Raw genomic sequence first — 25,298 nt, forward strand, 5'->3', positions numbered from 1 at the left:
TTGATTTTAACCTTAACTTTATCACTAATTGAAGGGAGAAGTAAGAAGTTGTCGAAGACATTCAGTTAAGAAAGATGAGAGTCTTCTACCTTCCCTAAAGCCTGGAGCAGTGGGGCTACAGAGCCCCCTCCTTGTGGTCTGTTCCCTAGAACCTGTGATCTGCTAAGTCACATCCCCAGCAGGAGGTGAATTCTAACCTGGGCAGCCACAGGAACAGGGAGAGATTAGAGACCAACGAGACAGTTGTGAAAGAACACCAAGGTAGGCGAGCAGTCAGAAGCCTAGATCTGAGTGAGTTTTTTTTTGTGTTCCTCCCACCATGCTTTTCCTGTCAAGAAGCAGTCGTCTTCTGATTTCATGGTGGCAGTCACTGTCCGCAGTGTTTTTGGAGCCCAAGAAGAGGAAATCTGTCACTGCTTCCACCTTGTCCCCTTCTATTTGCCATGTGGTAATGGGACTGGTTGCCGTGATCTTAGTTTTTTTAATATTTAGTCTTAAGTTGACTCTCTCACTCTCCTCCTTCACCCTCATCAAAAGGCTCTTTATTTCCTCTTCCCTTTCTGCCATTAGAGTGGTATCATCTGCATGTCTGAGGTTGTTGATGTTTCTCCGGTCTATCTTGATTCCAGCTTGTAACTTGTCCAGCCCAGCATTTCTCATGATGTGCTCAGCTTATAGGGTAAACAAACAGGATGACAGTAGACAGCCCTGTCATACTCCTTTCTCGATCTTGAACCCATCAGTTGTTCCATACAGGGACAAACCTAGACAGTGTCTTGAAAAGCAGAGACATTGCTCTGCCAACAAAGGCCCATATAGTTAAGGCTATGGTCTTCCCAGTGGTCGCATACGGTTGTGAGTGCTGGACCGTAAAGAAGGCAGAACACCAAAGAATTGATGCCTTCGAACTGTGGTGCTGGAGAAGACTCCTTCCTGAAAGTCCCTTGGACAGCAAGGAGATCAAACCAGTCAATCTTAAGGGAGATCAACTCTGAATATTCACTGGAAAGACTGATGCTGAAGAGCCAGTATTTTGGTCATCTGATGCAAACAGACGATTCTTTGGAAAAGTCCCTGATGCTGGGAAAGATTGAGGGCAGAAGGAGAAGAGGGCGTCAGAGAATAAGATGGTTGGACGGCATCACTGATACAATGAACATGAACTTGGGCAAACTCTAGGAGATGGTGAGGGACAGGGAGGCCTGGTGTGTTGCAGTCCATGGGGTTGCAAAGAGTCAGACATGAATGAGCGACTGAACACCACCACCACCACCATGCCTTTCTCTGGAGGATGGGGCCTCACTAAATGTCCTTGAACTGCATAGAGTATCCTCACCCCTCCTCCCTGTGGGCCCCTGGAGAGCTCCCCTTAGAGGTGAAGATGTGTGTGATCAGGAACTGCTTCTCGACCACTCTTAGCATTCACATCCAGTCAAGGGTATCCTGCCTCGAAGATTCAACACTTCATTCAGTGGTGTTGGCCATTTTTCAAAAACATTTTGCATATTTACTCAGAATTGTATGTTACTTATTTTTTCGGAATTCTGTAGTGATAGCAAGTATTCATTTTTTCTTTAGAGCAAATTTGTTTTTTCTGCAACCAGAAATCATTCAGCATGTAATTCACTGAATAAGCCTTGCATTGAGATTGTAAATTTGACCTGAAGACAGTTTCCCTGACAAAGTTCAGAAATGCTCTGAGTCAGAGGTACATTCATTCATTCAACAGAAATATTGAGCACATCCTCTGGCAGGCACTGCTCTCAGCTCTGGGGGTACAGCAAGACTGATTCTAGTCCAATTAATCATATCTAAAGAAACAAGTAAAAAACAAACAACATGCCAGATAAATATATTGGGTTGACTGAAAAGTTCGCTCAGGTTTTTCTGTAACATGGAAAATAATTTCTAGGAGGAGAGATGCTATGAAGAGGGGTGGAGGAGGCAGAAGGCGGTGGTGGAACTGGTTTAGAGATCGTGATTAAGGAAGGCTTCTCTGAAAAGGGGACATTTGTGCAGAGGCCTGAGTGCTGCCATGTCACAGTGTGTTCCAGGCAGCGGCAGCCATGGATAGAAATAGATAGTGGCCACTTCCCACAGTGGCCCTGAGGGAAGACAAGCTTGGTGGGTCTCAGGAGCATCAAAGGAGTGGTGTGGGGAGAGTGGAATAGATGAGGGAGGAGATGTTTTCATCAGCACAACAGCTACACTGCTTCTGTAAAAATAAAATCTTAAAATTGGAGGTGCAGGACCTGATTCTGAGGGAGGTAGGAAGCATCGGTGGGTTGGGCTTTGCTGGAGTCAGTGCTTGGCTTCCTAGGGTCACTGTTTGGAAATATATTACATTAGCTAATGCTGTGATGGGTGGGGTTGGAGGTGGGTAATAAATGCACATCTTTGAATCTGTGAAGGGCCAAGAAAGCCTGGGTGACATTGCAGGCAGGTCCAGAGAGGAGGGGCACTAATTTTGTCATTTATTTGAATTCTTATCACTTGTGTCTTTTTAAGAAACCTATATGTTAATATACCATATGTGTGTGTGTGAGATTTGATTTTTACAGAAGCATTATAGCTGTTGTGTGGATGAAAACATAAAGGGACTTTAAACCAATTCCTCCTCTGAGATAATTTGATAAATGTTTAAAGGCTGTTTGGCATTTGGATTTCTATGGAATCCAAGCATTGGTACTTAAGTGCTTTTGACAAATGAATGGTCCTTCCGTTTTCATAGAGAACACCTCATTTTTCTATTTCAAATTACATTTTTACTCCTTCCCCAGGCAACAGAAACAGATACTAAAATCAGAGTGTGCACCCGGGCCTACCATCTCCTTTTGAAAAAACTGGGCTTCAATCCAAATGACATCATCTTTGACCCTAATATCCTCACCATTGGTACTGGGATGGAAGAACATAACTTGTATGCTGTTAATTTTATCAATGCAACAAAAGTCATTAAAGTAAGTATGAACATTTTTCTCCTTTCTATCCAATACATTGCTTAGATTTATCATATGGCTTCAGTGAATAGCTTGAGCTCACATATATATATTTATTGGCAAGGAATATTGACATTCTTATTCTTGTAGCAAATTGGCTTTCTGAAATTTAGGAGCTTTTTAAATTTTTTTCTATGTTATTTTATATTGTGATGTAAAACACACACACACTGCGGGATATATAAAAGATACAGAGTTTGATAAATGATTATGAGGCATATAGTAGCTTCCACCTGGGACCTGAAACAGGAAATGGAAAGTGCCCCGTGTCTCTTCCTTTCTGATTACACCTCATTCTGAGTTTTATGGTACTACTTGCTGCTCTTCTGTATGATTTTAACACTTCTATATACATAGTCAATCCAAATTATCCTGGGTTTTTTATTTGCAAATTCACCTACTCACTAAAATTTTTTTGTGGGCTTCCCTGGTGGCTCAGTGGTAAAGAATCTGCCTGCCAATGCAGGAGACACAGGTTCGATCACTGATCCGGAAGAAGTTCCCACATGCTGGTGAGCAGCGAAGCTGGTGTGCCACAGCTATTGATCCTATGGTCTGGAGCCCGGGAGCTACAACTACTAAGCCCATGTACTGCATCTCCTGAAGCCCGTGCACCCTAGAGCCCGTGCTCAGCGACAAGACAAGCCACCACGATGAGAAGCTCATGCATTGCAATGAAGAGTAGCCTCCGCTCGCAGCAACTAGAGAAAGCCTGAGCAGCAATAGATATCCAGCACAGCCAGAAATTTAATAAATTATTAAAAAAAAGAAAATATTTGTGACTCCAAAATCAATACTGACGGTTCTTCTGCAGTCGTTCGTGGGCACGCACACTTGCAGAGTGGTGAAAACTCTTGAGTGCCTGACCGCTGTGATCCAGATGAGTCAACAGAGGCAATGCCCTGCATTCCTGGGTTCAGCCCTCATTCTGTAAACAAGCACCCTTTTCATGGCCTGTTTAGTGCAACATTTTTCACATTTTTGAGCTTTTTTTTTTTTTTTTGCTGATTGATTTCTGTATTTGAATGGCCCCTGCACACTGTGCTGAAGGCTGCCCTGTGTTCCTGCACAAAGGCTGTGATGTGCTTCATGGAGAAAATGTTTGTTAGATGGACTTTGTTTAGACATGAATTGTCATGCTGTGGGCTGTGAGCTTAACATTAGGGAATCAACAGTATATATTAAACAAGATATCTGTAAATGGAAACATAGGAAACAGGGTTATATGTTGATCAGTGATGACAGTTTTGCGACCAGAGTTTCACAGACCTAACCCTGCACTTCCTGTGGGAGCAGTGGTTTTCAGCATGCCCCAGTTCAGTGTTTGCAGTGACTCATGGAAAGTAAGTAGTGAGAATTCACTGTAGAAATAGTATAGTTAGTTTTGCATATTTTTGAACTTCATGTTAATATAAACAGAATCTTAAGATTCTTATGCCTTTTTCCTTACCCAGTCTCACTTTAAAGATCCACCTGTGTTGTAGTTGTGCTTTGTTCAATTTTACTAATGTATAATATTCCATCATTTACCTTTTCCATAATTAACTGTTCTGTAGTTGACATATGCTTGGTTTGTTTCCAGTTTGGGTTAAGTTATGAACAAAACTGTGTGTATACATCTCTTGTATGTATCTCTTCATGAGGTTCCCTATAGCATATACCCAGAAGCGGAAGGGTTGGGTCCAGTAGTAGATAAAGGCAGCTGTCTCTCCCAAAATGCTTGAACTAGTCTGTACCCTATCTAACAGGAAGTAAGAGTTCCTGTTTTACATGCAAACTAATGCTTCATATGTCATAAGGGGTGGTGGGGACCTCAGTTTCCTTTTGTCCTTTTAAAATTAGTCAGGTTTCTAGTGAACTAGGGAGATTGTTCCTTTAGGCTATAGAAGCCTTCTAGTAGCTCATGAATAACCAACTTCTCTCTGTTTGTCCTCTCTGGTTTTCCTTCTGTTATCTGTCACTGTTTCTTTCTTTTTCTGTTACTTATCCAACAGATGTGTGTGTGTGTGTATATATACACACACATATATATTTAGCTGGACCATGCGGGATCTTAGTTCCCCAACCAGGGATTGAACCCCTGCCTCCTGCAGTGGAAGCTCAGAGTTTTAACCACTGGACCGCCAGGGAAGTCCCTATTCAGCAAATACTTTATGTCACACTCACCATGTATTGTAGCCATATCATGGTCACTGTAGAAATACACAGAGATAAAGCAGAAATTTTTCTTTTCCCTTAGGGAGATTATAGTAGGAAAAACAATGAAGCATTGCTTTCGTGTCTCCCTGATATCTAAGTTGTAATCTGTGTCTAGGTACAAGAAGTTCGGATTTACTTTGGACTTTAATATAATTTTTTTTACTTTCCATTCTTATTTTAAAAAGCTTAAGGAACACGATTGCTGCTTTTGGCAAACTAGGGAAATCTTTTCATGTGTTAAAATTTTTTCCAGGAAACGCTGCCTGGAGCCAAAGTAAGCGGTGGTCTTTCCAACTTGTCCTTCTCCTTCCGAGGAATGGAAGCCATTCGAGAGGCAATGCATGGGGTTTTCCTGTACCATGCGATCAAGGTATAGTGGAACACCTGTTTGCCTTGGTCACCAGCCTTTACTTAGGGCAAGTGTTTGCAGACTTTGGCCCACAAACTAACCTGGTCTGCTGCCATTTTCTGTGAATAAAACTTTGTTAGAACAGAGCCACACGCTCTCACTTGTATTCTGTCTATGACGGCCTTTATGCTATAGCAGCAGAGTTGAGTGGTTGTGACAGAGGCTGTGGCCTACGGTATTTTTTATCTGGTCCTTCACAGAAAGAGTCACTGATCCCTGGTTTAGAGTACCACTGGAAATCCTTATTTTTGTTTTTATTGCCCTTAGTTTGGTATGGACATGGGAATAGTGAATGCTGGAAACCTTCCTGTGTATGATGACATCCACAAGGAGCTTCTCCAGCTCTGTGAGGACCTCATCTGGAACAGAGACCCTGAGGCCACCGAGAAGCTCTTACACTACGCCCAGGTAGGGAGAGAGGTTCTGACGGATGGCTTTTCCTTTTTTTCTTTGAATCTGTCTTAAATGTGCAGTTACTAGTATTTCATTGTAGAATGGAAGAAAGGATAGCACCATGTCTTTGGATCACTGAAGGTTTCTACAGAGAGTTCCAGAGAAGGTATTTTCATTAGGGCGAGGAAGGAGAAACAGGCCTTAAATATCTGCTTCAGTACTCTTAATTTGTATTTCTGTAAGTTTATTTTGAAATGTAAAATTTATTTTTCTCAGACCAAAGTAACACATATTAATTTTTAAAAATTTATAAAATAAGGGTAAGCAAAAGAAGAAATAGAAATTATTCATAATCCTACTACCCATCATTAACCACTGTTGAGGTTTTATTATAGCCTTCTATTCATGGTTTTGGTTTTATTTTTCTGAAACAAAAAGTGCTAATAAGTATGTTCATGCATATGCACATGCACACACACACTCATGTACATTTTTATAAAAATCTAACTTTTCTTGATGCTTTTTTGGTAACCTGTTTGTTTAGTAGTATACTGGGAGCATCTTTTAATTTTATTAGATACTTTTCTATCTCATGCTGCTGCTGCTAAGTCACTTCAGTCATGTCCAACTCTGTGTGAGCCCATAGACGGCAGCCCACAAGGCTCTGCCGTCCCTGGGATTCTCCAGGCAAGAACACTGGAGTGGGTTGCCATTTCCTTCTCCAGTGCATGAAAGTGAAAAGTGAAAGTGAAGTCGCTCAGTCGTGTCTGACTTGTAGTGACCCCATGGACTGCAGCCCACCAGGCTCCTCCATCCATGGGATTTTCCAGGCAAGAGTACTGGAGTGGGGTGCCACATCTCATGCTGCTGCTGCTGCTGCTGCTGCTGCTATGTCGCTTCAGTCGTGTCCGACTCTGTGCAACCCCAGAGATGGCAGCCCACCAGGCTCCCCCGGTCCCTGGGATTCTCCAGGCAAGAACACTGGAGTGGGTTGCCATTTCCTTCTCCAATGCATGAAAGTGAAAAGTGAAAGTGAAGTCGCTCAGTCATGTCTGACTCCTAGTGACCCCATGGACTGCAGCCTACCAGGCTTCTCCGTCCATGGGATTTGCCAGGCAAGAGTACTGGAGTCGGGTACCATTGCCTTCTCCGATATCTCATGCTACGAATTGACTATTTTGGATTTTCTTATGTGACCATGTGATTACCTGGTACCCATTTTTATATCTTTACATTTTTATATATACCTGTTTATGTTAGGATCTAGTCCAAATCTACAGTTCAAAGCTTGAGGTCTGCACACTTTTGATCTATAGATGTAAGAATAATTATAGTTAATCCAAAATAAGTTTCTTGTTTCCATTTATTGTGTATTGGGCAGTCATAGGTATATTATATTGTTCATGGGGTTCTCAAGGCAGGAATACTGAAGTGGTTTGCCATTCCCTTCTCCAGTGGACCACATTCTGTCAGACCAAGGCAGTGCCAAAGAATGCTCAGACTACCGCACAATTGCACTCATCTCACACGCTAGCAAAGTAATGCTCAAAATTCTCCAAGCCAGGCTTCAGCAGTATGTGAACTGTGAACTTCCAGATGTTCAAGCTGGTTTTAGAAAAGGCAGAGGAACCAGAGATCAAATTGCCAACATCCGCTGGATCATGGAAATAGCAACAGAGTTCCAGAAAAACATCTATTTCTGCTTTATTGACTATGCCAAAGCCTTTGACTGTGTGGATCACAATAAACTGTGGAAAATTCTGAAAGAGATGGGAGTACCAGACCACCTGACCTGCCTCTTGAGAAATCTGTATGCAGGTCAGGAAGCAACAGTTAGAACTGGACATGGAACAACAGACTGGTTCCAAATAGGAAAAGGAGTATGTCAAGGCTGTATATTGTCACCCTGCTTATTTAACTTCTATGCAGAGTACATCATGAGAAATGCTGGACTGGAAGAAGCACAAGCTGGAATCAAGATTGCTGGGAGAAATATCAATAACCTCAGATATGCAGATGGCACCACCCTTATGGCAGAAAGTGAAGAGGAACTCAAAAGCCTCTTGATGAAAGTGAAAGAGGAGAGTGAAAAAGTTGGCTTAAAGCTCAACATTCAGAAAACAAAGATCATGGCATCTTGTCCCATCACTTCATGGGAAATAGATGGGGAAACAGTGGAAACAGTGTCAGACTTTATTTTTTTGGGCTCCAAAACCACTGCAGATGGTGACTGCAGCCATGAAATTAAAAGACGCTTACTCCTTGGAAGGAAAGTTATGACCAACCTAGACAGCATATTGAAAAGCAGAGGTATTACTTTGCCAACAAAGGTCTGTCTAGTCAAGGCTATGGTTTTTCCAGTGGTCATGTATGGATGTGAGAGTTGGACTGTGAAGAAAGCTGAGCGCCGAAGAATTGATGCTTTTGAACTGTGGTGTTGGAGAAGACTCTTGAGAGTCCCTTGGACTGCAAGGAGATCCAACCAGTCCATCCTAAAGGAGATCAGCCCTGGGATTTCTTTGGAAGGACTGATGCTGAGGCTGAAACTCCAATACTATGGCCACCTCATGTGAAGTGTTGACTCATTGGAAAAGACTCTAATGCTGGGAAGGATTGGGGGCACGAGGAGAAGGGGACAACAGAGGATGAGATGGCTGGATGGCATCACCGACTCGACGAACATGAATTTGAGTGAACTCCGGGAGTTGGTGATGGACAAGGAGGCCTGGCCTGCTGCAACTCATGGGGTCGCAAAGAGTCGGACACAACTGAGCGACTGAACTGAACTAAGGTATATTAAGTATCTATCATGGGTGTTGCTTTCTAGAATTCAGTTTAAGGAAAGATGAAATCTTTTTTCAAGAAAACTTACTTTATAATTTATTTCAGAAAGCAATGGCAAAGGAAGAAATTTTTCTCACAGAGCATACCAGGAAAGTGGCAGAATGCCTTTGTGTATGTTACCACCTGGTTTAATGTTCTCTAGGTTAAAATATGAGTTTAACTTTGGCAGAACGTCTGACTTTTCCTCTTCCTTTGAAGAGTACTAAAATGTTCTGGAAAAGGGATAGGACAGCTTAGGGTTAATTGCATCCTTGATTTGTCCATGTCACAGATGGCAAGATTTTGATTTCTGAAACTGCCTATGTTAGCCTTAGGTTCACTCAACAAAGATGAGTTCAGACTCAGTGCCAGTGAGCACATGACCTCCTCTCAATTCCTTAGGACATTTATAATTTCTTAGATGGACGCAGGACAGAATGTCCTGGATCTTGACTGTTGCAAATATAAACAAGTTCTTCTTCTCAGTTCATTACATAAGAAACAGTGGCTAGATTTCCTTCCCTATTTCCATGATTATGTCTACTCAGATAGACAAAGTGCTGAGCCATTTCTTTGGACACCAGAATACAAGTATGAAACAATATCCAGCTTTTTTTCTTAGCCTGCCTTCCACTTGGCAGGAGATTGTTCATTAATTGCCAACTAAGACAGGGTTCTGCTGAAGACCAGAGGGGCATTGTAGCTTCTACTCAAGCATTCTTAGTTAACCCATAAAGTGATGTGCTTTCTTATCTTCTCCACTGTCCAGATGAGACAGCTCTCACTTAGGAAAGAGGGCTCCTTATTTGTGAGACTATTCTCATTTAAGATTTTGTTGGTTTTGTATTTTATAGCAGTCATTCTTTTCGGTCTACATTCACTTCCAGTACTTGTTTACAAGTTTTTGTTTCTTTATATCTTGCTAAACTGCCAAGAGGTTTTGCTCCTAAGGGACAGCTGAAGAGTAAGAGGGGAAATCTTAATAGCAATTTCAAGGCTTCATCAATCCATCATAAAAAAATTGCCTCCCTGTTTATGTAACCACAGGACTTATTACAAGCCACTGACCCCGTCTGTCAAGTAGGTTAACTATCTGCATTCAAGGTGACTTCTGTTGCTGTTAAGGAATTAATAACAAAACAAGTATGCTTTCATCACTGCCAGGAGTCGCCAGCTCTTTAACCATTCCTCAGGGTACACCGATTGCAAACAGCATGAAAAGCAGGAATATTGTGAGGCAGATAAGGGTTGAATTTTTTTCTTCATGAGAGAATGATTATCTCTTTTCATTGTCAAATAATAAGGTCTACACTCAAGTTTCATCTGATAGATTATTCAATGTTCTTGTTGAAAAGGGTAGGAAGAGTCTTATCTCTGACCTTCCTAATCTAATGGGCTTTATTGAAAAATAATAGCCTCGGTACGGTGCAGGCTGACCTGTGCTGACTAAATTATCTTGGGTAAGAAGTTCCAGGTAACATGAGACCATTATCTCACGTGGAGTTTGTTCATTGGGCAGTACTGTTTGGGTGTTAACAGGGACAATCTCTGGATGTGATGGCTCTTGCATGGCCTTGGATTGTGAGAATACACATGTCCCCAACTTATGATGATATGCAGGCAGTAAGCATTCAGGAGAAACTTTGAATTTTGACCTTTCCCTGGGTAGGCGACATGCAGTACCATCCTCTCTTGTGATGCTGGACAAAGGCAGCAGATCGCAGCTTCTGTTCAGCCTGCCATCTCAGGGGAAAACAACCACTGGCAACCACTCTGGACCCACACCGCCATTCTGTTTTTCATTCTTGGGACAGTATTCAATAAATTACATGAGATAGTCAACATTTTATTATTTTAAAAAAAAGCTTAGTGTTAGATGATTTTGCTGAAATAATAGGCTAATGTCAGTGTTCTGAGCACATGCAAGGTTAAGTGAAAGTGAAGTCACTCAGTCGTGTCCGACTCTTTGCGACCCCATGGACTGTAGCCCACCAGGCTCCTCCGTCCATGGGATTCTCCAGGCAAGAATATTGGAGTGGGTTGCCATTTCCTTCTCCAAGGGACCTTCCCAACCCAGGGATCGAACCCAGGTCTCCCGCCTTGCAGGCAGATGCTTTAACCTCTAAGCCGCAAGGGAAGCCCACCTACATGCAAGGTAGGTGAGGGGCTAAGCTATGATGTTTGGAGGGTTACGTAAGTAAGTGCATTTTCAGCTTAGAATCTTCAGCAGATGATAGGTTTATCAGATGTAAGTATTCTTGATGCTTTTCTAGAAAAAAGGTCTCTGTTCCTTATCTGGCCTTGGTTTTCTTGTTGCCAGTGGGTGCTCACACTCCCCTTTGGTTTTCGCTTGAGCAGTTTCCTCCCTTGGTGCTGGTTCAGTTTGATATCAGAAATAAAATACATGTCCTCATAAGGCACCTTACTAATGGGGAGCTACTCTTGAGCAGTAGAAGCAGATGAAGGGGTAGCCAGTTGAGCGGTTGAGCAGCCACTGTGCTTGGAAGCTTTCTCCATGTGTCTAGTGTCTGGGCTGCTCAGTGTGTGAGGCCGCGACAACTTATGTTTGGATCATGGAGAGCGTCCTACCGAATAACTAGTTGGAAAGCAGATGGACCCAGTGTGCCGGGTCATGCTTCTGAAATAGCTGCTCTGAAATGGTACCATTTAGAATATTGATTTTCTGAAGCGTGTTTATCATTTATCAGGTGTGATAATGAAACTCTGTACACGGTGAGAAATCCTCACGGGCCACACACTGCATCCTCGCTTCCTACTGTTCACAATTACACAGCATTGCCCCCTCCCTGCCCCTTCCATGTGGCACACTGCTGTTTTTCTGTGAACACACTTGGCCTTTTTTCCAAGAGTATTTGGAACACTCTGCCCTGTTTTTACTCATCAGACTCCATCCCACAGGCAGGAATTGCCTGATTGTGTGGTTGACAGGACAAGTGATGTTTACATATGTCAAGTGATGAGAATGTGAGCTTTAGAAGGACTCTTTTTTTTGCGGGGGGATGGGGGAGGTGTCACACTGCTCTAGTTTTGTATTTTCTCTTAAATAAATGTCAGAGTATATAATCTATGGATTTTATCATTTTTAGATCTAAAAATTGAGATATGATCAACATATATTAGTGTTAGATGTATAGCTTAATGATTTGATATCAGTATATATTATGGAATGCTCATCACAGTAAGTCTGGTTAACATCCATCACCACATTTGTTTCTGTTTTTAGATTCCAAGTATAAGTGAGATCATATGGTATCTGCCTTTCTGTTTGACTTATTTCACTTAGCATATTGCCCTCAAGTTCTACCCATGCTGTTTCAAATGGCAGGATTTCCTCTTTTTATGGCAGAATAATATTCCATTATATATATGGTATATCACACTTTTTTTATCCATTCATTCACTGATGAACACATAGACTGTTTCTGTCTTTTTCTATTATAAATAATGCTGAAAAAATACATTTTTAAAAATTAATTTATTAATTTTTTTTTTTACTTTACAATATTGTATTGGTTTTGCCATACATCAACATGCATCCGCCATGGGTGTACACATGTTCCCCATCCTGAACCCCCCTCCCACCTCCCTCCCCATACCATCCCTCTGGGTCATCCCAGTGCACCAGCCCCAAGCTTCCTGTATCCTGCATCGAACCTGGACTGGCGATTCATTTCTTATATGATATCGTACATGTTTTAATGCCATTCTCCCAAATCATCCCCACCCCCCACAAAGTCCAAAAGACTGTTCTATACATCTGTGTCTCTTTTGCTGTCTCACATACAGGGTTGTCGTTACCATCTTTCTAAATTCCATATATGCGTTAGTATACTGTATTGGTGTTTTTCTTTCTGGCTTACTTCACTCTGTATAATAAGCTCCAGTTTCATCCATCTCATTAGAACTGATTCAAAGGTATTCTTTTTAATGGCTGCATAATACTCCGTTGTGTATATGTACCACAGCTTTCTTATCCATTCATCTGCTGATGGACATCTAGGTTGCTTCCATGTCCTGGCTACTATAAACAGTGCTGCGATGAACATTGGGGTACACATGTCTCTTTCCCTTCTGGTTTCCTCAGTGTGTATGCCCAGCAGTGGGATTGCTGGATCATAAGGCGGTTCTATTTCCAGTTTTTAAGGAATGTCCACACTGTTCTCCATAGTGGCTGTACTAGTTTGCATTCCCACCAACAGTGTAAGAGAGTTCCCTTTTCTCCACACCCTCTCCAACATTTATTGCTTGTAGACTTTTGGATCGCAGCCATTCTGACCGGCATGAAATGGTACCTCATTGTGGTTTTGATTTGCATTTCTCTGATAATGAGTGATGTTGAGCATCTTTTCATATGTTTGTTAGCCATCTGTATGTCTTCTTTGGAGAAATGTCTATTTAGTTCTTTGGCCTATTTTTTTGATTGGGTCATTTATTTTTCTGGAATTGAGCTGCAGGAGTTGCTTGTATATTCTCGAGATTAGTTGTTTGTCAGTTGCTTCATTTGCTATTATTTTCTCCCATTCTGAAGGCTGTCTTTTCACCTTGCTTATAGTTTCTTTTGTTGTGCAGAAGTTTTTAATTTTAATTAGATCCCATTTGTTTATTTTTGCTTTTATTTCCAATATTCTGGGAGGTGGGTCATAGAGGATCCTGTTGTGATGTATGTCGGAGAGTGTTTTGCCTATGTTCTCCTCTAGGAGTTTTATAGTTTCTGGTCTTATGTTTAGATCTTTAATCCATTTTGAGTTTATTTTTGTGTATGGTGTTAGAAAGTGTTATAGTTTCATTCTTTTACAAGTGGTTGACCAGTTTTCCCAGCACCACTTGTTAAAGAGATTGTCTTTTCTCCACTGTATATTCTTGCCTCCTTTGTCGAAGATAAGGTGACCATAGGTATGTGGAATTATCTCTGGGCTTTCCATTTTGTTCCATTGATATATATTTCTGTCTTTGTGCCAGTACCATACTGTCTTGATGACTGTGGCTTTGTAGTAGAGCCTGAAGTCAGGCAGGTTGATTCCTCCAGTTCCATTCTTCTTTCTCAAGATTGCTTTACATTTTTTAATTGCCATCTTCTTTAAGGTTTTTTTTGTCATATGAGAGCAGCATTAGTCTCTTGGCATGTGAGAGTGCCCTGTGTGATCAGTTACCACCCCAGCTCTCAGTCCTGGAGCTCCTCCCAGTCCTCCTTCTTCCATGCTGTCCATTAATACTTTTATGTTTGTCCTTTCCTTCTCTTCCTGTTCCTACCACTGTAGTTCAGGCTTTCATCATGAAGTACTAAAACATTCTCCCCTTTCTAGGGTTCTCTTAAAAATACTACTTTGGTGGGAATTCCCTGGTGGTCCAGTGGTTAGGACTTGGCACTTTCAGTGCAAAGGGCCCAGGTTCAATCCCTGGTTGGGGAACTAAGATCCCACAAGCCGTGTGTCTCACTTCCTTGGTGAAAAAATACTACTTGGAATGTTACTCTGAAGCTTCAGAATTCTTGTCATTCCCCCACCTCCACCCTTGCCACAGTTGCCTGGAAGGTTAAATCCAAACTCCATAGTGTGGATTCCTAGCACTCTTTGGCTTGGCCTCTACTATCCTGCACAATCATTGCTCTGGGAAATCGGTTCTCATTCAGCTTTCAATCATTCAGCTAATATTTACCCATGTTTTGTTTTCTGCTTTGTCCTTTCTGAACTTAGAGGATCTAGCTGATAAGAGAGGCATGCCCCTGTAGAGCCTGCGGTGCAGTGAGACGTGCACAAGTACGTAGGGGCAGTTGTCATCCAGTGTGGTGGGGAGATGCTGTGATAAGGCGTGCACAGGATGCTGTAGGCTGCTTAGGAGGGCCACTGAACCGAACCCAAAGGTAGAGGTGGTCAGGAAAAGCCTCCCAGAGTGATGGGTTAGGGGGAACCTGAGAGCTCAACAGGAGTTAGCCAGGCTAAAGTTTGGGGTTGGGGTACAGTACTGGTATTCTCTGCCAGAGGAGGAGTGTCTATGTCTAGCTGTGGCCTGGTATTCTGGTAGGTGCTAAAGAAAAGATTGTCAGATGAGTGGATGTAAAGGGCCAAGGATGAGAGATGATGGAGAACATAAGGAATTGAGATGTTCAAGATAGGCTGAGTTCTTCAGGAATGGCAGAAGATGAAGCTGGGAGACAACTGGTTCAGACATTGTCCAGCATGAAAAGGAATCAATACAACATTTGGAGAGCAATATGGAGAAGGCAATGGCAACCCACTCCAGTACTCTTGCCTGGAAAATCCCATGGACAGAGGAGCCTGGTAGGCTGCAGTCCATGGGGTCGCTAGGAGTCGGACACGACTGAGTGACTTCACTTTTACTTTTCACTTTCATGTATTGGAGAAGGAAATGGCAACCCACTCCAGTGTTCTTGCCTGGAGAATCCCAGGGATGGGTGAGCCTGGGGGCTGCCGTCTCTGGGGTTGCACAGAGTCGGACACGACTGAAGCGACTTAGCAGCAGCAGCAGGGAGTTTACAGTGAATCTTCCCATGGGGGCAGTTTGATCAGGTTTGCATTTTGGAAAGGCCCCTGTGGCTACAGTGTGGAAGACGCATTGGGGGCCAGGGTGATCCTGGGCTGTGGAGACCAGTTAGATGCTTGAACTATGAAATTGGAAGCAGAGTAGAGCAAAATATTGAGGCGGTGTAATTATTAGGGCTAGGTAACAATTGAATGCGAAGACTGGATGGAGAGTCAAGAGTGATACTTAGATTTCAGATTTGGGCAACGAGTGACATCAGTTGAGATGGAAGAAACAGATATGCAATTCACCTTCCATCCCAGGATCATCACGATTTTGTCCCTTTGCTGAATCTGTCAGCTTCTTCAAACTCTCTTCACCACTCCAGTTTGTGATGATCACTCTGTCCTCAAAATTCCTAGCCTTGTCTGTGTCATCTTCTCATTCAGCACTTGGCACAGGCTTTCTCTTGTAGCTTACCTTTCTCCGTGTATTTCCATCTACCTTGCTGCTGCTAAGTCGCTTCAGTCATGTCTGACTTTGTGCGACCCCATAGACGGCAGCCCACCAGGCTCCCCCGTCCCTGGGATTCTCCAGGCAAGAACACTGGAGCGGGTTGCCATTTCCTTCTCCAATGCATGAAAGTGAAAAGTGAAAGTGAAGTTGCTCAATTGTGCCCGACTCTTACTGACCCCATGGACTGCAGCCTTCCAGGCTCCTCCATCCATGAGATTTTCCAGACAAGAGTACTGGAGTGGGTTGCCATTGCCTTCTCCGTCATCTTCTCATTCAGCACTTGGCACAGGCTTTCTCTTGTAGCCTACCTTTCTCTGTGTATTTCCATCTACCTTATGATATGGCAAAGTCCTTGAGAGCACGGTCTATGTCTTGTACCTCACAGTGTGCCCACCTCTAAGACAATTTCTGACTTGCCTTTGTTACAGACTCTTCACATATCTGGGTAGTGATGGTGCTATGTGAGAACTTTAAAAGCTCATCAGATATCAGCTTTAGCTTTTCTTACTGTCCTGGAAATCTTTGGTCCCAAGATGCTATCTTTTAGGAAAGAAGGAAAAAAAAAAAAAAAAAATGGAGTCTCACTCTGTCTCTCTACTGAACATTCAAATCCTAGTGAGGATCATTTTATAATTATAGAAATACTGAATCACTATACTGTGTGCTGCTGCTGCTGCTAAGTCGCTTCAGTCGTGTCCAACTCTGTGCGACCCCATAGATGGCAGCCCACCAGGCTCCCTCGTCCCTGGGATTCTCCAGGCAAGAACACTGGAGTGGGTTGCCATTTCCTTCTCCAATGCATGAAAGTGAAAAGTGAAAGTGAAGTCACTCAGTCATGTCTGACTCTTAGCGACCCCATGGACTGCAGCCCACCAGGCTCCTCTGTCCATGGGATTTTTCCAGGCAAGAGTACTGGAGTGGGGTGCCATTGCCTTCTCTGTACCAGGAACTAAAATTATAGGTCGATTATGCTTAAAAAAAAAAAAAACTCATAGGAAAAGAGATCAGATTTGAAGTTACCAGAGGCAGGGGCTAACAGGAGGGAAAATTGGATGAAGGGAATTCCTCTTAAGATGCATAATTACTAGGGATTTAATGTACAATGTGATAAATATCATTGACACTGGTGTATAATATATATGACAGATGTTAGAAAACTCAGGCGTTCTCATCACAAGAAAAAAAATGTTTTTTCTATTTTATTCTCTACCTATATGAGATGATGGATATCAGTTCAGTCACTTAGTTGTGTCCAACTCTTTGTGACCCCATGAGTGCAGCACACCAGGCCTCCATGTCCATCACCAACTCCCAGAGTTTACTCACACTCTTGCCAATCGAGTCAGTGATGCCATCCAACCATCTCATCCTCTCTTGTCCCCTTCTCCTCCTGCCTTCAATCTTTCCCAGTATCAGGATCTTTTCAAATGGGTCAGTTCTTCACATCAGGTGGCCAAAGTGTTGGAGTTTCAACTTCAGCATTAGTCCTTCCAATGAATATTTAGGACTGATCTCTTTTAGGATGGACTGGTTGGATCTCCTTGCAGTCCAAGGGACTCTAAAGAGTCTTCTCCAACACCACAGTTCAAAAACATCAATTCTTCTGCGCTCAGCTTTCTTTATAGTCCAACTCTCACAGCCATACATGACTACTGGAAGAACCATAGCTTTGACTAAATAGACCTTTGTTTGCAAAGTAATGTCTCTGCTTTTTAATATGCTGTCTAGATTGGTCATAACTTTTCTTCCAAGGAGCAAGTGTCTTTTCATTTCATGGCTGCAGTCACCATCTGCAGTGACTTTGGAGCCCAGAAAAATAAAGTCTGTTACTGTTTCCACTGTTTAACCATCTATTTGCCATGAAGTGATGGGACCAGATGCCATAATATTAGTTTTCTGAATGTTGAGCTTTAAGCCAACTTTTTCACTCTCCACTTTCACTTTCATCAAGAGGCTCTTTAGTTCTTCTTCGCTTTCTGCCATAAGGGTGGTGACATCTGCATATCTGAGGTTATTGATATTTCTCCCAGCAATCTTGATTCCAGCTTGTGCTTCATCCAGTCCAGTGTTTCTCATGATATACTCTGCATATAAGTTAAATAAGCAGGGTGACAATATACAGCCTTGACATACTCCTTTCCTGATTTGGATCCAGTCTATTGTTCCATGTCCAGTTCTAACTGTTGGTTCTTTACCTGCATACAGGTTTCTCAGGAGGCAGGTAAGGTGGTTTGGTATTCCCATCTCTTTAAGAATTTTCCACAGTTTGTTGTGATCCACACAGTCAAAGGCTTTGGCATAGTCAATAAAGCAGAAGTAGATGTTTTTCTGGAACTCTCTTGCTTTTTTGATGATCCAACGGATGTTGGCAATTTGATCTCTGGCTCCTCTGCCTTTTTTAAATCCAGCGTGAACATCTGGAAGTTCACCGTTCACGTACTGTTGAAGCCTGGCTTAGAGAATTTTGAGTATTACTTTGCTAGTATGTGAGATGAGTGCAGTTGTTCGGTAGTTTGAGTATTCTTTGGCATTGCCTTTCTTTGTGACTGCAATGAAAGCTGACCTTTTCCAGTCCTGTGGCCACTGCTGAGTTTTCCAAATTTGCTGGCGTATTGAGTGCAGCACTTTCACAGCATCATCTTTCAGGATTTGAAATAGCTCAACTATTCCATCACCTCCACTAGCTTTGTTTGTAGTGATGTTCCCTAAGGTCCACTTGACTTCACATTCCAGGATGTCTGGCCTTAGGTGAGTGATCACACCATCATGATTATCTGGGTCGTGAAGATCTTTTTTGTACAGTTCTTCTGTGTATTCTTGCTACCTCTTCTTAATATCTTCTGCTTCTGTTAGGTCCATACCATTTCTGTCCTTTATTGAGCCCATCTTTGCATGAAATGTTCCCTTGGTATCTCTGCTTTTCTTGAAGAGATCTCTAGTCTTTCCCATTCTTTTGTTTTCCTCTATTTCTTTGCACTGATCACTGAGGGAGGCTTTTTTTTTTAATCTCTCCTTGCTATTCTTTGGAACTCTGCATCCAAATGGGTATATCTTTGCTTTTCTCCTTTGCCTTTTGCATCTCTTCTTTTCTCAGCTATTTGTAAGGCCTGCTCAGACAACCATTTTGCCTTTTTGCATTTCTTTTTCTTGAGGATGGTGTTGATTACTGCTTCCTGAACAATGTCACGAACCTCCATCCATAGTTCTTCAGGCACTCTTTCTATCAGATCTAATCTCTTGAATCTATTTGTCACTTCCACTGTATAATGGTAAGGGATTTGATTTAGGTCATACTTGAATGATCTACTGGTTTTCCCTACTTTCTTAAATTTAAGTCTGAATTTGGCAATAAAGAGTTCATGACCAGAGCTACAGTCAACTCTCAGTCTTGTTTTTGCTGACTATATAGAGCTTCTCCATCTTCGGCTGCAAAAAATATAATCAATCTGATTTCGGTATTGACTGTCTGGTGATGTCCTTGTGTAGAGTCTTCTCTTGTGTTGTTGGAAGAGGGTGTTTGCTATGACCAGTACATTCTCTTGGCAAAAGTCTGTTAGCCTTTGCCTGCTTCATTTTGTACTCCAAGGCCAAATTTGCCTGTTAATCCAGGTATCTCTTGACTTCCTACTTTTGCATTCCAGTCCCCTATAATGAAGAGATCATCTTTTTGGGGTGTTAATTCTAGAAAGGCTTGTAGGTCTTCATAGAACTGTTCAACTTCAGCTTCTTCAGCATTACAGTCAAGGTATAGGCTTGGATTACCATAATGTTGAATGGTTTGCCTTGGAAACGAACAGAGATCATTCTGTCATTTTTGAGATTGCAGCCAAGTACTGCATTTCAGACTCTTGTTGACTCTGAGGGCTACTCCATTTCTTCTAAGGGATTCTTGCCCACAGTAGTAGATATAATGGTCATCTGAGTTAAATTCACCCATTCCAGTCCATTTTAGTTCACTGATTGCTAAAATGTTGATGTTCCCTCTTGCCATCTCCTGTTTGACCACTTCCAGTTTACCTTGATTCATGGACCTAACATTCCAGGTTCCTATGCAGTATTGCTCTTTACAGCATCAGAACTTGGTTCCATCACCAGTCACATCCGTAACTGGATGTTGTTTTTGCTTTGGCTCCGTCTCTTCACTCTTTCTGGAGTTATTTCTCCACTGATCTCCGGTGGCATATGGGCACCTAGCGACCTGAGGAGTTCATCTTTCAGTGTCCTGTCTCTTTGCTTTTTCATACTGATGGATATACATTAAACTTATTGTAGTAATCATTTCATTTGTACATAAATCAGCTCTTTATGCTGTACACCTGAAATTTGTATAGCACTGTATGTCAATTATACTTCAATAAAACTGGAAAGAAGAAAATTTTTAAATAAAAGTTCAAAACCTATAAGATTTCTCTCTTTTCCTCTCTCCTTGAAGTGAAGTGAAGTTGCTCAGTCTTGTCTGACTCTGCAACCCCATGGACTGTAGCCTACCAGGCTCCTCCGTCCATGGGATTTTCCAGGCAAGAGTGGGTTGCTATTTCCCTCTCTCCTTACCTCAAGCATTTTCCAAAGATTTTATTCATGCCGGCACTGTACTAGGGCCTTGAAACATAAGGGAAGAATAAGACATAGTTTTTTTCTGCCAACTAGCTGAGTAAGTGACCTGTTATACCATCTCTGTATTCACATTTCAATCCAGACTCAGGGCAAAGGAGGGAAGAAAGTCATCCAGACTGATGAGTGGAGGCAAGGCCCTATCGAAGAACGCCTTGAGTATGCTCTCGTGAAGGTGAGTGTGGGCCGGAGGCTGGGTGCTGGTCCTGGTGGCCGATGGCATGGCTGGAGGAGAGGTGCTGGCAGCAGCTGACGAAGGAGATTCCCTGGACTACTCCTGAGTGATTTGCCCTCCATCCCACCTCTATGTCTAGTACATTAGGCAGTATCTGGAGATATTTTAGGTTGTTCTGACTGGAGTGGGAGGTTTTTACTGGCATCCAGTGACCAGGGATGCTGGTAAACATGCTGCACTGCACGGTAGAGGCCTGCACCACAGAGAATTATTCAGTGCAAACTGTCAGTAGTGCCAGAGGTGAGAAGTGCTGTTCTAGACCATGTGGCTGTCTCTTGATCAGCAAATGAGTTCTGGCTCTTCTGCTGTAGTTAGACTTTTAGTCCAGATAGATAATCTCTTGGCTTCGGTTTCCTCATTTGTGAGTCTGGAAATTTCAGGATTTTTTTTTTTTTTTTTTTTTGTCTCTAGAATTTAACTTTTAATTTCTTGGAACTTTTGAGATTCACCTACTTCAGATTGTGGAACTAGTTTGGATCCTTGAACTGGGGACACTGGAGGATTAGGGCTTGATCAGTGAAGGCTGGGTCCTCCCTGCACTCAGCCCTGTCAGTGGGAAAACAGTGATTTCACAGGAGATATTTGTTTACATGTAATCTGGTAAACCACTAGGATAAAAAGTGTATTTTATTATGAATTTGAACTTATTAGTACTCCTTCTGTCACTAATTTTTCATTTTATATCAATAAAATGCTTTATGTCAATAAAGCCATCTAGGCCCTTTACATTTTACACATTTAATCCTCAAAATAACCATGTGAGGTTGGTATTGTATGATGATTAAATGAGGAACCTGATGCTTAATAAGTTGTCTAAATTCGTGATAAGAGCCAGGATTTGAACACATGCAGTCTGATTCCAAAACCCACACTCTTAACTATTTATTTGTTGTTGGATGTTTGAACTTAAGCCAATATATCCTGTGAATTTTCCCTAATTTTTTGTTTTTCTGTAGGGCATTGAAAAATATATTATTGAAGATACTGAGGAAGCCAGGTTAAACCAGGAAAAATATCCCCGACCTCTGAATATAATTGAAGGGCCGCTGATGAATGGCATGAAAGTTGTTGGTGATCTTTTCGGAGCTGGAAAAATGTTTCTACCTCAGGTTGGCAAATGGTGGGGGAAAAGTTTCACAATTGAAGGAAAGAGCCTTTATCTTTTAATAAATAGTAAATTTGAGTCTGTTTCTCTGGTTTAATTTTGATGAAAACCCAGGGGCATTGAGGTGTGATTCTGTTCATTCTTTGTCTGAAGTCACTTTTAGGCATAGTCTGAAAAGTCCATCTAGGGTGATGTGGACGTTAGAGGTCATCTGGACATTCCCAGCATTAGTCTTCATGTTCTGGGCTTCTGTACCACCTCTTACCCCAGCACAAGTCTGTCCCCCCACCCCCCAAATTAAAATAAAACCCAAGATTAGTGTAAAGTCAGTCATGTTAAGATTTGATTTGACCAGCCAGTGTTCATCCTTAAGGATGAATATTTTGAAAAGATCATTACCATTTTAAATAATGATATGCATTAAATAATATGTTTCAAGTTAAACCAGTAGTCTTATTTTGATTTACAGCAGCTACCGACCACATTGATTAACACTGGCACTTTTTGAGACTTCTGGGTTCAGGTCTGTAAGGCATACAAAAAATGAAAAATCCCTGTTCTTTTTTTATTTCTTTAACTTTTTAAAATTGAAGTATAATTGATTTTAAAAATTTATTCTATATTTAATTATTCATTGTCCATTCCCCATTTTCCTTCATAGCATTTATCTTTTCTTATAGATTTACTGTTTTATAATTCACATGCAATAAAATGTGCATGATTAAAGGATGCAGTTTGATAAGCTTTAACATGTCTGTACCTGTGAAACCACCACCACACTCAGGGAACATTCAGTTGTCCTGCATTAGTCTCCCCAAGTCTGGGATAGTTTCACAGTCTTTTTTTTCATGATGTCAACTTATTGTTTTAACTTCTTATGTTTGAGTAAACTTTAGACTTACAAGTTGCAGATGCAGATTAAGTGATCATGTATCCCCCTCAACTTCTTCCCCTAATGTTAACCTTTTCACTTGATCATAGTGTAGTTATCAGAACCAGGAAATTAATACTGATATAATCATGTTAAGTAATCACCTTATTCACATTTCACCAGTGTTTCTGCTATTCTTCTCTTCTCTTTGTGTTCCATAATCCCACATTGCCTTTATCTTGAACAGTTCCTGAGTTTTATGACCTTGACTTTTGAAGAGCATTGTACAGTTTGGTAAATGACAGGCTCTCTCTCAGTTTGAATTTTCCTGATGTTTTCTCATTGTTGGTGAGAATAACACAGAGTAATGCTGTGCCCTTCTCATATCAGGAAGCCCATCATGTTGCTATGTCTCATTACTGGTGAGGTTAACGTTGATCATTTTGTTAAGAGTGTCTGCTATGTTTCTCCACTGTAAATTTTTTTGTAGGGAGAAACGTTGAGACTGTACAAATACCCTGTTTTCTCATCCTGCTTCTCATGAATTTTAGTATACATTCATGAAATTTTATGAAAGTCCCTGTTCTTGCTTATCTATTTAACAAATTCAACATATTACATTTTGTAAATTTAAGGTATACAGTGATACATATTTTAATATGATTGCCATTGAAATAATATTTATCACACTATATAATTATAGTACAATATTGTCTATTCATTATACTGTGTGTTAGAGCCCTGTGGCTTCTTTACTTGTTACAAGTTTGTACCCTTAAATATCATTAGTCTTACCCTCCCATCCCTATCCCATGGTAACCACAGTTTCACTCTCTGTTTTGTTTTTTCTTTCCAGTTTGACTTCTTTTAGGTTCTGCATATAAGTGAGATCATCCAGTACTTGTTTTTCTCTTTCTGATTTATCTTGCTTAGTATAATGTCCTCAAGATCCAATCATGGCTGAATGATACTCCATTCTGTATATATACCACATCTTTTTTATCCATTCACCTGTTGATGGGCATTTGGGTTGTTCCATGTCTTGGCTGTTATAAATAATGCTCTGATAAACCTATTGAAATCCTATTTTCATTTCCTGTAGGTTTATACTGAGAAGTGGAATTGCTTGATCATGTGGTAGACCTATTTTTAATTTTTCTAAGAACCTCCATACTGTTTTCCATTCCCACCAACAGTGCCTAAGAGTTCCCTTTTCACCACAACCTCACCAGCACCTGTTGGTTTTTGTTTTCTTGATGGTGACCATTCTAACCTATGAAAGTGAAAGTCACTCAGTTATGTCCTACTCTTTGTGACCCCATGGACTATACAGTCCACGGAATCCTCCAGGCCAGAATACTGGAGTGGGTAGCCTGTCCCTTCTACAGCAGATCTTCCCGACCCAGAAATTGAACTAGGGTCTCCTGCATTGCAGGTGGATTCTTTACCAACTGAGCTGTCAGTGAAGCCCTGAGCTATCATGTGTGAAGTGGTATCTTAGTGTGATTTGTATTTGTTATCTTCCTGACAATTAGTGATGTTGAGCATCTTATCATGTGCCTATTGGCCACTTTGATATCCTTTTTGGAAAAATACCTTTTTAGTTCTCCTGTCCATTTTTAAATCAGATTATTTGGGTTTTTGTTGTAAAGTTGCATTAGTTCTTTATATATTTTGGATATTAATCCCTTATCCAATTTATGTTTACAAAATTTTTCTCTAATTCTATAGACTGTAAGGCTCTTTTTCCTTTTGCATAAGCCTTAATTATAAGTGAATTGTGACACTGGGGATTGAGAAGAGAAGGCTGAGAAGGGGCTTTTGGAGGAGAAGCTTGACACTTGGAGGATGTGCAGAACTTCAGGAAATGATAGAGGGCCTTCTAGGTGGAGAAAAAATAACATGCAGAAGTTCAGAGGACAGAAACTGCAACATTTGATTTCCAGCCTTGTTTTTCTTCTTCTGTACCTGACTGATTAATTTTCCTCATGGTGAACTCATTCCTCACCCACCCGCTGTCAGAAATGGACTCAAGGGTGGCTGACCTGAGGTCATAACATGCATGATAATTTGTGCTAAAATTTCACAAGCAACCATGTGTAACCATCCAGGTGTTTTGGTAAAGATGCTTGACTCTGTGTATTTTACCCAGGTTATAAAGTCAGCTCGGGTCATGAAGAAGGCTGTGGGTCACCTTATTCCCTTCATGGAAAAAGAGAGAGAAGAAACCAAAGTGCTTACTGGCAAAATAGAAGACGAGGCAAGTCATTTTGTTGGGGCCTGTGGACCTTGTGAGGAATTGGCTCTGGATACTCTTACTGGGCTGGAGGGTAGGGACCTAAGCCATTGGGCTTGACTGTGTCATTGACGATGAAGCAGCGAAGTGAAACAACTTTTTTACCAAGTATTAGAATACCCTAGGATTTTCTATAGAACGTGGCTTTATGAAATTTTTAATAGAAACATTATTTTCTAAACAAAGCCATGATTTCAAGACAAAACCAGTTCGTTCATTCATCTCCCAACCATTTACAGAGCTCTTACGCGTGGCGGGTAGTGTGCTCGACCCTGCCCTTGAGGCGCTGTTTGGTTTTGGAAAGCGTCTTACCTGCAGACTCTCTGTGCTGGCCATGTTC

The 25,298-nt window shown here is 41.5% G+C and overlaps 1 protein-coding gene and 1 non-coding gene across 7 annotated transcripts in view; both read left to right on the forward strand.

The window, feature by feature from the left end:
* Window positions 1-25,298, forward strand: part of MTR (5-methyltetrahydrofolate-homocysteine methyltransferase) — a 125,189-nt gene that overhangs the window by 60,442 nt on the left and 39,449 nt on the right. For all 6 annotated transcript variants that reach the window (XM_006050165.4, XM_006050167.4, XM_006050166.4 and 3 more), the window contains 6 exons: window positions 2,781-2,960; window positions 5,452-5,568; window positions 5,875-6,015; window positions 20,537-20,626; window positions 21,643-21,795; window positions 24,815-24,922. In XM_006050165.4, coding sequence (XP_006050227.3) covers window positions 2,781-2,960; window positions 5,452-5,568; window positions 5,875-6,015; window positions 20,537-20,626; window positions 21,643-21,795; window positions 24,815-24,922 — 789 coding nt within the window. The remainder of the gene's footprint in view (window positions 1-2,780; window positions 2,961-5,451; window positions 5,569-5,874; window positions 6,016-20,536; window positions 20,627-21,642; window positions 21,796-24,814; window positions 24,923-25,298) is intronic.
* On the forward strand, window positions 14,180-14,252 carry TRNAE-UUC. Its single transcript has one exon. It is a non-coding gene; the product is annotated as a tRNA-Glu (tRNA).

This window comes from Bubalus bubalis, chromosome 4 (genome assembly GCF_019923935.1).
Source record: "Bubalus bubalis isolate 160015118507 breed Murrah chromosome 4, NDDB_SH_1, whole genome shotgun sequence".
NCBI lineage: Eukaryota > Metazoa > Chordata > Mammalia > Artiodactyla > Bovidae > Bubalus > Bubalus bubalis.